The following is an 18,226-nucleotide window of genomic DNA, read 5'->3' as shown; positions in this document are numbered from 1 at the left end:
AGCGTAGACTGCCGGGATAGAGCGGTAATTGCCGCAACATGCTGACGTAGAGGACGTATACCCTCACGGGACAAGTGGAAACCAAGATACACAATGGAGGGTCGGAATAACTGTGACTTGTCCAGATTGCACTTCAACCCAGCCGAATGCAAAACCCGAAACAGTGAACGCAAATTGCGAAGGTGCTCCTCAGTGGAGGCCCCCGTGACAACAATGTCATCCAGATAGTTGATGCAGCCGGGAACGGAAGCCGTGAGCTGTTCCAAAAACTGCTGAAAAATGGCCGGTGCGCTAGCGACGCCAAATGGTAACCGCTGGTACTGATACAACCCACAAGGAGTGTTGATGACAAGAAATTCCTTGGAAGAAGCATCCAACGGCAACTGATGGTACGCCTCCGATAAGTCAAGTTTGGAAAAGAACTGGCCCCCAGCGAGCTTGGTAAATAACTCCTCAGGATGGGGAAGAGGATAAGTGTCAATGAGGCTCTGAGCGTTGACGGTGGCTTTAAAATCACCACACAATCGCAGACTCCCGTTTGGTTTAGAAACCACCACGATTGGCGATGCCCATTCGCTGGAGGTAACAGGAAGGAGAATCCCTGAAGCTGTTAACCTGTCTATCTCAGCCTTGACAGGTGCACGCAACGCCACCGGAATAGGGCATGCCCAGAAAAATTTAGGGCGAGCTGTAGGTTTAAGAGTAATATGGGCTTCAAAATCCTTGGCACGACCCAGACCAGCAGAGAACACGGACGAAAATTCAGAACACAATCCATCCAGCTGTTGATATGGAATATCCTCAGATATGAGGTGCACATCATCATCAATGGAGAACCCGAACAACTGGAAAGCATCATAACCGAACAGGTTTTCAGTGCCCGCATGATCCACCACATAAAATGTGAGGGGCCTAACAACAGACTTGTAGGCAGTGGAAGCATCAAACTGGGCAACAATAGGAATTTCCTGTTTATTATAAGTTCTCAGATTTCGCGTAACTGGAGACAAGGGAAGGGAGCCCAACTACAAATACGTGCGAGAATTAATGAGAGTTACTGCAGGCCAGTGTCCATTTGCATGCGAATGTCTTTATCCAGAACGCGAACAGTAACAAACAACTTATTTGTTTGAGAAAGCACACAGTTAACATCCATGTCCGATGCCTCGTCCTCGTCGACAGGAACTTTAGGTGACTGACACACAGAAGCAACACAGAAGCAATGTGGCCTTTTTTCCTACATGAATTACACGTGGCCCAATGTTTTGGACATGCGGCCCTGTCATGCTGTACGAAACAACGTGGACAAGAAGGAAGAGCGGAACGAACCTGCTTCTGTGGTTGCTGTTTTTGCTGCAAGCGTTGCGGCCCAACGCGATGTTATTTCCGCGAGTGAACCGCCGCCACATCTTTGTTCTCCTGTGAAACAGGCAAATTGTCCGTGTCGAAAGTTGACTGTTCAGCGCCTACATCACACCACGCGTCTATTTGCGCGCCAGCAGTGTGAGACACTTCAAAGGATTGAGCGATGCTTAGAACTTCCGACAACGACGGGTTTGGCAGTTTTAGGGCACGTTGCCGAACTTCTTTATCAGGAGCAAGCCGTAGAATAGCATCCCTAACCATTGAATCAGCATAAGACTCATGATGAGTGTCCGTGACAAACTGACATTTCCTACTCAGACCGTGTAGTTCCGCTGCCCAAGCCCGGTAAGATTGATGGGGCTGTTTACGACACCGGTAGAACGCCACGTGGGCGGCAACAATGTGGGTGTTTTTGCGGTAATAGGTAGACAATAAGTCACACATTTCTTGGAAGGACAGGGAGGCAGGTTCCTGCAGAGGGGCTAACTGAGATAGCAGCTGATAGATCCGTCGGGAAATCCAAGATAGAAATAATGACTTACACATAGGAGCGTCGACAATGCTGAAAGCCAAGAAGTGTTGCCACAAATGCTTCTCATAATCCTCCCAGTCTTCAGCAGCCACGTTGTAAGGAGGGAATGGAGGCGGAGAAGAGGAAGACAGACGATGAGTAAGCGACGTCGACAACGCCTGAATAGCAGCCGTCAGCTGTGTTTGTTGTGCCTGAATAGCAGCCATCAGCTGTGTTTGTTGTTCAATGAGCGCTTGCATCAGCTGTTCCATGTCTGCCCCGTCACGAACACACAAATCCACATCGCAGTGAAAATATCCCGACCTCGTCACCAAAAAGTGTTATAACCTTTAATCACCAATAATTGCGTGGATATTCAAACACACTCACTTAGAAACAATAGCTGGTTACATGATAACAACTCAGTATCTCTCATTCGACTGCCATGCCGTGACATGCGGCCGGCGCCGTTCGTAGGTAGGTGGCGCTCCCGCGCTCAGCCGAGTTGCGGAGCGCCTCTATCGCCGTTTGCGCGTACTGTCGTGGCGGCACTGTTAAATGTTGTGGCACTGTCACAACAAATACCACATTTGTACCATTCATTGTTGTTTCCCTTACACTGCTCAGTTGCTTGTTTATGTATTGCTTCATAGTTAGCATGTATGTAATTTTGTATTTTTGTTAACCCATTGTCCCATCACTCTCTACACAACAGTTTTCCCTTCCTGTAACCACTCTTAATACACACCTAGATGTTATGCCATGCCTCCCTTCTGCATTCCTAGCCAGTAAAGCTGCTGACTCCCTCCATGCTACTAGCTATCCACATTCTACCCCTCTTCCTGCCTACTTTCTGTCTCTCTCTCTATGCAACCCAACCCCATTCCACACCAGTCCACTTGCCTTGCTGAAATTCCAGCATTGTGTATCCATTTGGCACAACTGCATCTCTATCTACACTCTGCAAACCACTGTACAGAGAGTAAATCCCACTGCACAACTTATCAGGATTCATGCCTGTTCCATTCATGTATGGAGTGCAGTAAGAATGATTGTTTGAATACCTCTCTACATGCAGTAATTGTTCTAATCTTATCCTCATGATCCCTATGTGAATGATATGCAGGGGATTTTAGTATGTTCCTAGAGTCATCATTTAAAGCCAGTTCTTGAAACTTTGTTAATAGACTTTCTTAGGATAGTTTATGGCTAGCTTCAAGAGTCTTTCAGTTCAGTTCATTCAGTATTTCTGTGACACTCTCCCATGAATTAAACAGACCTATGACCATTTGTGCTGCCCTTCTCTATATACATTCAATATCCCCTATTAGTACTATCTGGTATGGGTCCCACACACTTGAACAATATTCTAGGATGAGTCACACTGTAAGAGGATAGATGTGTGTGTGTGTGTGTGTGTGTGTGTGTGTGTGTGTGTGTGTGTGTGTGTGTGTGTGTACTCTACCTTGGCAAAGGATTTATTTTGAAAGTTTGCAAGATTTCTTTTTCTTCTGTGTATGTCTGTCAACAATTCAGCATTTCTGCTTTTCAGTGAGTCGTCTCCTTTACTCTTAAATTATTTACATTCTACCAAAACATTCCTTACTATATTTATAATTAGCATATATGTAACTTTAACTTTAAAGATTTCAGTGAACACTATCAGCCACCTGTATTCTGGAAAAATGAAAAATCAGTACAATATGAAAATTTATGTTAACTGTAATCCTTCTTCTTGACTGTGTAAGTCCTTTTGCCACACAGACAACAGAATTGGTCTACAAACATAAAAAGCTTAAAGTTTATATGTGTTTCTGTGCTGCAATCACTACAAGACAGAACTACGGTGTGGCAGAAATGAGTCTCTGGAGGACAAACAGACTATGATGTACATAAGGAAATAAAATTATTACATCAGTAGGTTAGTTTCATGTCCCATTCATCATTTGCTACTAATTTGTACCCACATCCTTTTACACATCACAATAATAAAAATTCTTTTATGTAATAGAGGGAGTTGTCAAGGAGAAACTTTTTCAATTTATTTTCAAATTTTACTTTTCTGACTGTCAGACATTTTGTATCACTGGGTAAGTGATCAAAATGTTTTGATGCAGCATTGTGATTTGCTTTTTGTGGTAACAGCAATATCAATGTGGTATAATGAATCTCATTTTTTTCTTCTGGTAATGTAATTATGTTCATCATTATTCCTTCTGAACTGTAGTGGATTATTTACAACAAACTTCATGAGGGAATAAATGTACTATGAAGTAGTCATCAAAATTCCCAATTCCTTAAATAGAAGTTTTACGTCCATTTATCACTCCTGCTACATGAAATTTAAACTTTTGTGTTCATATGAGTATTTCATCGACTTTCTAACATGTATGGTATATGGAACAATAGATAAATTCACAACACTACATGCAAATGCTTTTACACAGTGCTGTAACTTGGACACACAACATAACCAAGAATGTTAGTACAACTTTATTAGACTGTGGCATGTATGTCAGTCACCATAACATACACTGAACACAGTAAGATAAGGCAAATGTGTGCAAGCAGTAATAACATGATAACCGAGTATGAGCATAATGTGGCAGGGTTTAGGTAGGCACTTGCCCATGGAGGGCTCTATTGGAAGTTCTCATTATTGCTCTTCCGTGGTGCACTCTCGCAGATGACAACATGTGATAATGCACATGGCTTTCAAATGTGTGTGTGCATTACTTCACACAACATGATACAGCTTTATATTATTGGGTGGGTTACAACATTCCATAATACTTGAAAATAACCATGTGCAAAACCGCAATTGCAATTTATAATGTTTTGACAGACTAAACTGGAATGATTTCATTTAAAAATCCTTAAACAGATCTATACAAGACAATTGTGGATGAACACCACATATTATTCTTACAAAATATTTTTGACCAATGAAGACTTGTTTCTTACAGATTATTTATCCCAGGACATTAGTCCATAGGACATTACTAAATGAAAATAAGCAAAATATGCCAGGTTACTGATTTTTTCTTCCCAACATTTGTTATGACTACAACTGCAAATGTGGCTGAAATAAGTTGTTGTAGGAGCTCCAAAATGCCTTTTTTCCAGCTTAAATTCTAATCAGTATTGCCACATACAAATTTTGAAGTTTCCACACTATTTATTATGTACTCACCATGTGATAACACTCTGCTGAATAATGATTTGACCTAGCCATTTACTCTATCCATTTAATTAAAGTGTCATCCTCCTATCCTATTCTTTTGATTCATGTATCTTTCTAATTCATACATGTACAAAAGTTACTTTCTTGGTACATTTATTTATTTGTGAGAAAGACATACAGACCTGCAGGAACACATCATTCTTCACACTTCAAATGAAATTCATAACTCTTAATGTAATTATTACAATAATCAGTTCGGTTTTAGTAAATTAATCTTGTTATACTCTCTCATCTCAACTCTCTCTCTCTTCCTCACATGATTTCTTGCTACTAACAATGCCCTCTCTGCACTAACCCACTTTAAACACCTGTTTTAATCAGATTAATAAGATGTACTTGATACAATTATTTCATCAGTTCACATTATCACAACTAGTGCTTCAACTTGCACCAATTTTAAACTATAATAATGACCAAGGCATAAAACTTGAAGAGGTGTTCAATAGAAGCTTCTTTTACGGAGTATTACCATCAGAAAGCTGGATATCAATTTGACAGCCATTAAGCCTTCAGTATTTTAATGAGTGAGACTGAAAACAATAAAGAATTTTAGAAAGCATGAAACTGGAAATCCATTCTCTTCAGTTTAAAAAATGGCTCCCAGAATGAACAGAAATGTGGAAAGTTGAAAACCTGAGTATTTTAAGTTTTACAGATGAGATTTCTATGAATAATTAAAGCGAAGTATTAATATCATGTCTGATGCAATTAATTCCAAAAATTATAATTCTAATATCAGATTTTCAATTACATGAAGCTTCTCTTTGCACAGGTTGAGCTTCATGTCCACTTGGATGGAAGTGTAAGGCACGAGACACTATGGGAACTTGCAAAGTAAGTTTGTAATCAACTTGTGCACTTATTTAACTTCTAATGTTTCTGTTAGTGTGAACCTATGAATAGATGTACCCTATGAATTGCCTATGAATCAGTTCTAAATGATAGAACAACAGCCTCTAATTTTTGCAGTACACTTCTGACAGTGAATGACTGTGCTATTTAAGAAAAAAATTTTCAATGTCAGAAGCATGCATAATTAATGTATTATTTCTTACATATAAAATGGCTCTTCTTCACCAACATTAGTCTTCACTGAAGTTAATCGAGGAAAATATTTCAACAGAAATTAGCACCTGAAATGTTAATGTGGCAGAGTCAAACAATGTATGATATCAATTTCAATAATGTTTGCAGATCTGAAATGTTCTCCATATCCGTAAGTTAAACACTTAATAGAATCATATAAACTAATTTTGCTCCAGTGTAGCTTTTTCCCCAAGGGACCTCATGCAACTTTGGTACCGTACCTTGCTTTGAGTCATTTAGTCTTTAAGTGCTGTAGAGGTATGGTGATCACAGAAGCATACGACATTGCATTTTGTAACAAAATTCCACAATTTACTTATCTTCAAGCATTTATTTCTCATCAGTTTCTGTGTTGATACAGAGCTTAATTTAAAATATTGTGATAGCTTTGATCATCTGCCATAACTGCATCACGGATGTTTCAATGGATGCGAGGGAATGGGTGCTTTATGGAAATGTGTGGAGAACAGGTTGCATAACAATAACATTCAGCTGGTTGATGTTATTTTAAAAACAAATTACATAAAATATGCTTTTGTATACAACTCACCTCATGCACATGCTTAATTAGTAAATAATATTTATTTCACAATTTTTCATTTTTTAAAATATTTTTTGCTGCACCTTGATTTCTTCATAGAAATCAAATTAAAATTAAAGCAAAAGAACATCTCTCATGCCTCTCCTAAAGTTTTGGTACTTCATTAATCCCTAAAAAGCATCAAGTGCTGTGCCTAGGGGGAAAGTAGTGCCACTTGCCCATCCTAATGATTTTTTTAGTCAGAGGCAGACAGAAGGGGAAACACACAAGATAAATGTTCATGATGCGTCCTGTAACTTGAAAATGAACAACATAGAAGCAAACCACTGCACAATGTGACAAGTAACTTTCAAATCCCAAACTCTTTGCAAATTTCTCAGTGCTTCCTCAAAATGTGCAGTCACTGACAGATAAAGTGAGTGAACTTCAAGTTCTTCTAGAGACTAAACTTAAATTTGTTACTGTACCTAGCATAACAGAACATTGGGTTGAAGAAGAAAAACTAAAAATGTTGAGTCGGCAAAATTTTGTGTTAGGTAGCTATTTCTGTAGACCTATACTGACCCATGGAGCAAGCCGTATGTACATAAAAATGGTATAAAATCTGCACCTATTCATTTAACAAAAGATATACCTAAACAAAGAGTCTTAGGGACATCCAGAATTGAATTAGTAGCTGAAAATGTAACTACCCTGCTTTCACATCTTAACAAAAAAGCAAAAAATCTCTTTATGTGTGGGGTTTTAATATCAACTTCCTGAAAGAAAGAAAACAAAAACTGATCTTTTGAACCTTCATTTAACTTTTAATTTAAAGCCTAAAATAGAAGCAGCAACATTGATAACAGCAACATTGGTGTCAAATATTTGCAAATATGCCATGTAAATAAAATACAAAATCTTTCAATACCAGCTCTTAGGATCACGCGCACGCAAATAACTTCTGTAGAACTAAAAAATCATTGTCAATTTTCAAAACAGTTTGTATCAGCTGTCACTAGGAGCTAAAATGAACAAAATATACATTCCTTTCTGTATTTACTAACCAGACAGAAGTAATAGCAGAATATGTTACCGAAACCATCAAACTTTTCATTTGTGCATGCAATGTTGTCAACTTCTTCCCATTTTTCATGGGAAGAAGTTTACAACATTGCAGGCATAAATGAAAAGTTTGATATTTTCAGCAACATCTTCTGCTATTACTTTGAACTATGTCCCCCTCCCCCCCCCCCCAAAAAAAAAAAAAAATAAATAAATAAATAAATAAAAGAGAGAAAATAATGCAGAAAAATAAGAAAAGTAATTGGCTCACACCAGGCATACTGATAACACTTTTAAAAAAGAGATTTTTATACAAAGCATCAAAACAAACAGAAAAACCACCAGATTTTAATGTTTGTTGTAGGAGATATAAGCATCTCCTAAAGTCATTAAAATGTCTAAAAAACTGACAAATGAGAATCCTATAAAAAGTGCCCGAAACAAAATGAAGGCTATATGAGACATAGTAAGAAAAGAAATGGGAAAACATTGTGAAGAACACCACAATTTTGACTTACTGGAAAACTCAACCAAAATATCAGACCCAAAAAAGTTGCAAATAAATTTAACTCTTACTTTACAGAAGTAGCAGAAAATATTATCAAAATTCATCCACCAAATGCTTGGAAACAACATGTTCCAGTTTAAATAAGTGTCTCTTTTTATATCCAGTGGATGAGAAAGAAGTATCAAATGTCATTAGGGAACTGAAATAAAAATTCTCATCTGGAATTGATAACACCCTTGATGGCTATAATAGCAAAACCTTTTGCAGATGTTTGTAATTCTTCACTGGCTACTGGAATTTTTTCTGAAAAGTTGAAAATAGCAAATGTCCTATTTAAAAAGTGCCTCTGTTTAAAAAGTGTCAAATAATAGCGGTAAGAAATTACAGACTAATCTCTCTACTATCCAGCTTTTCTAAAATATTAGAAAAAATATTTCATGATAGGTTGGTTCATTTTATAGAAAAAAATAATCTCGGCTCAAAATCGCAGCACAGTTTCTGTAAATGTAACTGATGGCAGTTCTGTGAATTGCCATCTTTGATTTTGTAAATGAAGCCCTGACCTTAGTAGACCATAAACAATGCTTATCTGCTATATCTTCAGACCTCACCAACGCTTTGGATGTCATAGAACATAAACTACTACTCTCAAAATTGGAACATGTAGGTGTCAGTGGACTGAGATATAAATGGGTACAATTATACCTGAACAACAGACTACAAATAGTGGAATTTAAATATCAAGAAGGAAAGAATATACGTATTTATCAGTCAGGGAAACAGAAAGTTAAATTTGGTGTGCCCCTAGGTTCCATTCTAGATCCAATATTGTTCGTACTGTTCATAAATGACTTAGAGCCAGCAACCCCTTCCCAGACAAGTATAAAAGTTGCAGATGACGCCAGTATCTGATAAAAGAGAAGGCTTTAGAAGCACTGTAGAATGGAATCAAAGTATGTGTGTTGTACATAACTGATTGGTTCTCCAGAAACAGTCTTATCATAAATGCAGAAAAAACAGCAACTATGCATTTACATACAACACAAAGAATACACCGCTCAAGCCCTATCATAATGTTATCTGGCAAACAATTAGAAACTATAAGCAGCACTAAATTTCTTGGAATATGGATCCAAAAAAATCTAAAGTGGGACAAATATGTAAGCTTCATCAATAAGAAATTAAGTAGCACTTGCTATTGCATGAAATTTGTTACTGGGCATGACACAACAATAAGAAAAATATATTACACACAAGTGGAACCACTGTTGAGATACAGCATAATTTTTCAGGCAACTCACCTGCCAGAAGAAGTTGCTTTATTGTTCAAAACAGAATTGTAAGGACCACAGGAAATGTACCTATTAGAAGTGCATGCAGGCCTTTATTTAAGAACCTACAAATTCTTCCACTACCTTGCTTATACATTTTGGAAGTTACATGTTTCATTAAGAAAATAATGGACACTGAAGACCAACTAGTGCAGGAAAATGAAACAGTTCATAAGTACAATATGCAACAGAAAATGGAATATTATAGCGAATCTGCAAAAACAAAACTTCGACAAAATGGGCATCTACTTGTAGGGAAAAAACTTTACAACAGGTTACCACACCACATTAAGACACAAGAAAATTTAAGGAATTTTAAAATGGATCTAAAATGTATCTTTTAAATAATTATATGGCTATAGTGTTGATGAAGATATACAATCTTAAATTATATAGAAGCCAGCAAAGCTAGGTGCTTCTGAAATCTGGAAAAGTTCTTGTAGAATACTTCAGTCAGTAATATAACCAGTGTTAGAGTCAACTATATAAACTGTAAATGTTTTCTAATCTTTAAATTTGTGTCTTTTGAACAAATGCAAAATCTGTACCTATTGTCAAGAAGATGCCATAAAACTGTAACTATTACTCTGCTTTTTAATTAATACTATGTCACGGATTGTGCGGCCCCTCCTGCCGGAGGTTTGAGTCCTTCCTCAGGCATGGGTGTATGTGTTGTTCTTAGCATAAGGTAGTTTAAGCAGTGTGTAAGTCTAGGGACCAATGACCTCAGCAGTTTGGTCCCTTAGGAATTCACATACATTTGAACATTTTTACTATTAAGATTAATTGTTGTTAATTCATAAGTGTCATGATTTAAGGCAAATTTGTTTCCTTATAAAAACTGTATGCTATGATCAACACAATGACATAAAAATGCTCTTGCTTACTAACTATAAAACTCACATAAGTTCTTGAGAGGCACATGAAGACAGTAATTCTGAATGTATAGATTTGCTTACAGTTTAATGTATACAAACTAATTTATATTGTAGTAGATATACAATGCATAATCATCATATTAGTTCATGTTGTCTCATCTCATCATCTCACAAAATTTAACTTGTTCTATATCAGTTTGTAAGTATTAACAAAAATGATGAAAGTGACCAATAAAACAATCGTATTCTTGACTTTAAATCATCTCAAGAGTCACTGAAGAGCCTTATAACAACCATTATATTTCTTAGTGACGCAATAATACCTTATCATAAAGAAATCAAACACGGCTCTTATAAAAAAAGTGGGGTTGGAGAATACACTTATGCCTACATGAATAACAATATATTTATATACCAATCAAAAGCATATTTTGCTTGTTTACTTTTTTTGTATTGTTTTTATCTTTTATCAGTGATGAAATGTAGACAAAAACGTTCATACTGCACAACTTTCTAGAGTAACACAGGAGAAGTCAATGAAGTATTTATGTGAAATAATGGGTCAGTTTTTGTATGAACTGTGAAATACACAAAAACCGTCACAGAAAAATGGCCAATAATGACACAGAGATTAACTTTTGTCTACAAAGTAGAGGATTATTGGGGTTTAATGCCTCACAAGTTTTGAGGCCACCTCCATCAACCACAGAACCAGCCAAGGTGGCTTTTGTGTCTCAGGTACAGGTAGCCATACCATAGGTGCAACTACAACAAAGGGGTATGTGGGGAGAGGTCAGACTATCCTATAGTTCTTGAAAAGTGGCAGTAGCCTTTTCAATACTTACAGGAGCAACAGTATGGATGACTGATTGATCTAACCTTGTAATATTAGTCAGCACATCTTTGATATGTCAGCACTGTGGATGGCTGGAAGCAAGGTGAAACTACAGCTATTATTTTTCCTGAGGGAATGCATCTGCACTGCATGGATTAATCAGGATAAAATATTCTGAAGGCAAAACAATCTCCCATTTGTATATCCAGGCAACAACTACTTAAGGGGATGTTGACATCAGGAAAAACAATACTGAATTTGGAGTATGGAATGTTTGAGATCTCTTACTCAGTTAGAAAGGTTACAGGATTTAAAAAGAGAAATGGACAGGTTGAAGCTAGATCTAGTGGGAATTAGTGAAGTGCAATCGCAGGACAAACAGGACTTCTGGTCAGGTGAGTTACACTTGTAAATACAGAGGTCAAAACCGCACCAACACTTTAGTGCACCTTCTCTTTGTGTTAGTTGCTACTTGATGATTTACAAAGATACATTATTATTTTCCATTTCTTCAATGTGATCACAATTTTGTCACAGCAAAAAGGAAAATCAGATGAGAAGACACGATGACTTGATTCAATCTTCAACGAAAATACAATTCAATACTATCTGCTGAAAATACTAGGATTTCAGCAACAGGTGGTCTAAGTTCTATAAAAACTCCACAAAGTTTCTGGAAAAGTTCTCATTTTCAATTTCCAGGCACAGACAGTTATATAATATATTTTCTTACCTTAAGGTTATTGAAACATATCTGAGTTCATTGATGGTGTGGTGAAAACTAAATGCTTTCCTACTGCAAAAGAACAATGCAGGAATGCCCCACATTCCCACAGAAATGTCATACAATGGAAAAATTCTAATGCACGCCAAAAGATCCAGAATGTACACAAGATACTTACACAGACATAAATTTCACAGATAATTTTTTCAAGACGTGTAAAAAGCATGGATGTTTCCTGTACATGCTTAATTATGAATGTTCTGTGAAAATATAACTATTTTTCATGTTTTAACAAGAAGTTTAATTAGTTTGAAGAAGGGAACAAATCTTCAGTTACTAATATTGTGATGCCTCCTTCAGGACAATCCCGTTCATATTTCCAAGGTACTGAGAAAGGAGATTTACATAAAGAATTTCATATAACTATTTGGTGAAGGCAAAATTAAAAATTAGAACAGCAGCAAGGTTTTTGTATTTCTTCACAACAGGAGGTTTTGGATTCATTCTTTTCTTCAAACTACCAATTCAGTTACATTTACAACTGAATCAGTACTTTACCCTTTCAAGCCCAGTAGTTCCATAGCAATACAGTCAGACAAACAAAACTATTTAATTGTTAATGTTATGCTGTTAGAATTCACAAAATTGTGAGGTGAAATTTACACAAATGTCAGTTTTACAATTTGAAAGTAAATGACTAAGCTGGTACTGCAGTATTCCAGTCAATGAAAACCAGAAGAGTTTGAATATGGGAAATAATTCATGTAGTGACACTTTTTTTTCTTTGTTACTAGAAATTGTGAATGGTGGGGGCTGTGAAGCGCTTTAAGGTCACTTTTGTAAGTTTCTTAAAAAAGCACTTTCTTTGTTAATCCAGTGTTCTGAAGAATTGATCTTTCTTCAGTTTCTTTTCTTTTCATGGCTGAGAAAAGCTGCACACATTAGTGAGATATGCAAATCCATACATGCACATTGTCTATAGCACACTTTTTGCAGCTTGTGAAATTTTTTACTCAGCATGTGACATGGGATGTTGTCGCAGAAGCCTGTCACAGAATCTTCATGTCTTCATTCTGTTTACTAGTGTTACCAGAGAGACTTTTTTTCTGAGTCACTGATCACTCACTCCTTAAAGGGATCTGGCTCTCTGAATCAGTTCAGGAGTGTACCACCCACCTCTAGCTCCTTCACATGTAAATTTCACAATGACATAAACAACAATCAAGTTAAACACCTTTAGAAGGGTTGAAATATCCGTGGTGGATTTGTTGCTCAGGTGACATCTAATGACTTGTCCACATCAAAGTCACTGGGCTCTCCTGATGGACCCATTCTGCTGCTACTGTGTCTCCATTTACTTCACAGTACTCCCCATCTCCCTGTCTCTCATGACATTTAGTGGTCAATTTTGCATCACGTAGGGCTGCACTGCTACTTTTGATTGGATAGTGCAAATCTTGTTCTGTGACTGTGAATGGATTTGTGTGTGCTGTAATTAAGAAGATTATTTTTGATATGTGTAAATAATTAGTAAATGTCCTCTCACTGATCAATCAACAGCAAAGAGAAAATCTGTGTCATAAAACTACTGAACATATTTAATTTTGCAAATTTGTTATGTGAATCAATACGTATTAGTTTTTGTAATTATTTTATGTCCTGGACTCAAAAAATAAAATAAATAGCAAAGAGAATTTCTCCCCAATGACTAACAGTGGTATGAAAGTCATTTATGCATATCAGGAACAGAATTGGCTCCAACATACAACCATGAAGAACTTCTTTGTTAGTGTATTTTGGTTCTGATAAGTGTTCCACTAAAAGTTTATCCTTTGAGAGTGTGTTTTCTCTGTTCTTTGTATATTATTTACTAGGTGTGATGGAAACCAGTCATTAGATGCACTTTTTATTCCTAATAATTCTAGCTAATTTAGTTGAATTTTGTGGTCAATCGTTTCAAAAGCCTCATATTCTCAAGAGCATCATGAAACACTTTCATAAATTCTGCTGCAGCTGATTCTGTATTTCTAGCACTTCGGAATCCGGATTGATGTGCATTTAGAAGGCTGTATTTTTTCTAGGAATTCATTAACCTGTCTTTCATAATTTATTCTATTATTTTTGAAAATGATATCAGCAGCAAAATGGCCTGTAGTTTTCTGTCTTTTGGTTTAGCTTACCTCAGCAAAGATATGTTGGAGCTCCATTTAGGCCTACTGACTTTTTTTTTTTTAGTTTTTGGACAGTTTTACTGATTTTGTGCTTTGTAATAACATAATTATGCTTCATGTATAATTATTAACATGTATCATATCTGATTTTGTAAATTTTAGTTACAGTTTTGCAGAAATACTTGAAAAATACTCATTCAAAAGGTTCGTTAGATGGTGTGGATAATTTATTGCCATTTCTTATCCATTTTTATTACCTTTCTGTTTGTCTCACTCACCTCATTTCCTGTTTTATAACATCCCAGACTGCTTTGATTTTACTCTCTGCATTATATATTATTTTTTCGTTATGTGACTTTTTGCTGCAATCAGCACTCTCCTGTATATCTTTTTGTTTCTGTGGTAAAAATTTAATAACTCTAACTCACTTGGATCTTTTTCATTGAAATGACCTACTTTAGTATCTGACCGCTCTTTCTAATACATTCTATTATCCATACAATTGCCTCACTCTTCTTTTAACAATGTTCTATTACAGCATTTCTCCTCTTCTCATTTATTCATTCTTGTAATGAAAAGTCTGTAGCTCCCAGAGTAAAGCTTTATTAGACTTTTTTGCTTTTCTTACTAATCACAATGTTTATTTACTAGTATCTTGGCATTTATTGTTGTTACCATTGAAAACTCATTTTGTACCCCTGTAGTACATACATTCACTGTTTCTTGTGCTACCTAAAATATATGTTATTTCCACCTCATTCTCTCCATTGACATGCTATTCTGGCATACGGGTGATGAACGAGAGCTCTTAATAGAATGAACAGTGAGTATGAGACTAAATAAACATTTATTTTCAAGCTTCTTCTATAAATAAACAAATCCTTAGACCAATGCAGAAATAAAGCACAAGGTGATCCATGCTCATTCAAATTTTCTGACTTTTTAAAATGTCCTTTGCCCACTGTCAATGAAGGAACAGCACAAAAAATTGTTTTATTGTATGCTTGTCACTGAATTTGTTAGTTTTTTATTGTAAATCTTTGCAATAGATATTTCAACTTTTTTGTTATTTGGTGTTACAGGAAGAAAAATATGAAACTACCAGGAAATGGAACCTTTGAAGAGCTACAGGATGCTCTAGTGATAAAAAATCCAGTTGATCTCACACATTTTTTGCAGCCTTTTCTTATATTTACTCAATACATTGCGTAAGTAATTGTAGACAAATATTCTATCCATGAATGGATTTTCTATTGTTGTATACTACATTCATTTAAAAAAAAAAAGTTTTAAAGAAACGTCTAACACATGTATCTATTAGAATGTATATGTCTTCAGCAAAGTGCACACATCTGTGATATTTCCTAGTGTAGTTAAAACTGTGTGCAAGACTGAGGTTCAGACCTAGAACTGCACACTGAAAGGCAACATTCTGGGTTCAGGTTCCAGTCCAGCCATAAGCATCAACAGGAAAGGGGGAGGGCACTTGCTTTTTATTCATTAAAGAATTCTCTCGAATTTCTGTCAATCATTGCAACTCCACTGAATTCCACATCTAACTTTACCACCCAAGATGAAAAGTACTGTAACTTTAGCATTCACTATGTAACTTGGACTTTCTTTGTTCAGATTCTGTTCATGTAAAATTATGCCAGTTCTTAGTGTTACTGTGATTTCAGTGCTGAGCTACAATTAAGATGGATGTGAACAGTTTCAGAAAAATGCCAAAATAATGTCTGATCTTTTTTTGTCATTTCCTCATTCAGCCCTTCTCATCATTCAGCCCTAACCGAGCTGCAGAGAGGAGCTGGTCTTTCATCCTAGCGCGAGAGGCGATGTCATGTCATAATATGACGCCCTGATTCCTTGGGGCCCACGAGCCACTTCTGTGCCAGCTGTAGTTTAAGACTCATCTGTGGAAAAGAGAACCCCATAATCCCTTGTTGATTCTGCATTCAGTTTCACATGAGATGCTATTGTAGTGCACTTGGAAAACACACCCATGCTATATTGTAGGTGTTAACACCCATACATAATCTCAAACTCAGCAGCTGAAATATTAATCTAGTCATATACTAGCTCTGGGCTATATTTTTCCTAATCAATCCCAAAAAGAAATAGCTTTCAAAAAATATTTTCTCCTGCTTCAGGTATGCTGGTTGTGATGAAGCAAGCTTGAATCTCTTTACTTCATCTCTTGTTTTGCCATCTGCCTTCTTAAATTCATTTTATTTTCATTTTTGCATAATTACCATTAACATACATGAGTATAATTTGCATTTCCATAAAAGAGAAAGGTTGGCCCTCAGTCTTAAAGAATATACCACCAGGTATTATTTTGTGCTTAGTTTTGTGTATGTCATTAATTTCCTAATTTATTTGACTATTCCTAGTTAATATCTTTTGTTGTAGGGTGAAATCAATAATTGTTTCGTTACTTAAATTCTATTTTTGGCTTATAAACAAATATAAATTCTGTACTAATTATAAAAATTTGGAAGAAGAACTACGAGGATTCTTTAAATATTTATTTGGCTCTATTCGAAAATGTGATAGCAAATCCAGCCCTTAATTAATTCCAAAATAATTACCAGGTTTGCCAAAAGTATTGATTGCACAACTATACCTGTTAACTTCATTATTTAAACAAATAATTCAGCCTGTCCTTTGTGGGAGAAGAAAATGTTAAAAAAAAAGGAAGTTATCGAAATATTCAGTTAACTGAATGAGTTATGTTTTAATTGTAATTTCTGTAACTTAAGCAATGTGTAGTTCCAGTGTCTATTATCGTGAGGATATATGAAGACCCAATTTTTGGTCCCGAGACTGTCAGTCCACATCCGATTTTCAGATGAGAAACCTGTATTGATTAGATCAACAACAATGTATCAACTTCACCATGAAATAAGTGTAACACAAATAGGCTGAGTGTTAAAACAATGACAGTGCCTGTTCAATAGTGTCACATGTACCATATTATTCTGCAAGAACTGTGTGGTTAGGTTTTAATTGCCCATACTGTTCAATGGTAAATTATTGTAGCAGTATGCTGACATTTGCCTGCAAACTATTAATGAGGTTTATCAAAAGTTAACCAGTAGTAAACTGGCCATATAACTGTGTAATATTGTGGGGTTGTGAATAGTGAAAGTAAAGAGCTATGAAAAGCAAATGTGCAACTGTCAGCTACATCATTTACAGCAGTCAGTGTTGAACTACCCCCCATTTTTCAGCCAGTATAACAATGCAGCACGTCGACACTGAGGACTATCAACGAAGAAATAAGGCAGGCGAATGCCACATATTCCACATGAAAAATACAAATCATGAAATAAATGTATTAAATTTTTAAACATGAACAGACGTGAAGATTTCAAAAACAAACAAAGTGTTACAGATGACATCAAAGTTGAATAAGCCTTTTCAGAAGTTTATTCCATGTTTCTCCACTTAAAGACCTATTAATGTGGCACTGTTGTTGATATCTCACAGGATTTTATCAATCATTCTGACTTTTAATTTTCAGTTTCAGGTTAATAGTGTGACCCTAATCTATGAAGTTATAGATGTAAGTGGACTGTGCATAGAAGCAAAATTTGAAGCTGTAGCCATAATGTTGCCAAACCAGGAAATTATAATAGCTTCAGTATACTGTCCCCCCCCCCCCCCCCCCTCCCATTCCCCCTGTTTGTGGAGCTTCTGGAGAAACTGATAATTTTGCTCACAAAAGTTACAAACACTAATATTTCTTGATATCAATATAGCCATTAGGTTTAAGAATAGAAAGATTGATAGCTTGCTAAATACATTGAGATCCCTTAACTTCAGTTGCATAAATGACAAATCCACAAGACAGGAAGCATGTCTAGATAACATAATTTCTAATTTTCGTATAAACAAAACAGAATTAAACACAATCAAGCTAGGCATTTCAGATCATGAGAGACTACAGCTAAGATAAACTCTTAACAGTAACACAACTGAATCT

General features: G+C 36.1%; 1 protein-coding gene across 1 annotated transcript in view; it reads left to right on the top strand.

The window, feature by feature from the left end:
* The window catches only part of LOC126236422 (adenosine deaminase-like), a 105,719-nt gene that overhangs the window by 37,079 nt on the left and 50,414 nt on the right, over nt 1-18,226 (top strand). Inside the window, exons 2-3 of the mRNA XM_049945725.1 lie at nt 5,893-5,954; nt 15,321-15,446. Coding sequence (XP_049801682.1) covers nt 5,893-5,954; nt 15,321-15,446 — 188 coding nt within the window. The remainder of the gene's footprint in view (nt 1-5,892; nt 5,955-15,320; nt 15,447-18,226) is intronic.

This window comes from Schistocerca nitens, chromosome 2 (assembly GCF_023898315.1).
Source record: "Schistocerca nitens isolate TAMUIC-IGC-003100 chromosome 2, iqSchNite1.1, whole genome shotgun sequence".
Taxonomy (NCBI): domain Eukaryota; kingdom Metazoa; phylum Arthropoda; class Insecta; order Orthoptera; family Acrididae; genus Schistocerca; species Schistocerca nitens.
This window is presented reverse-complemented; position numbering and strand designations above follow the sequence as displayed.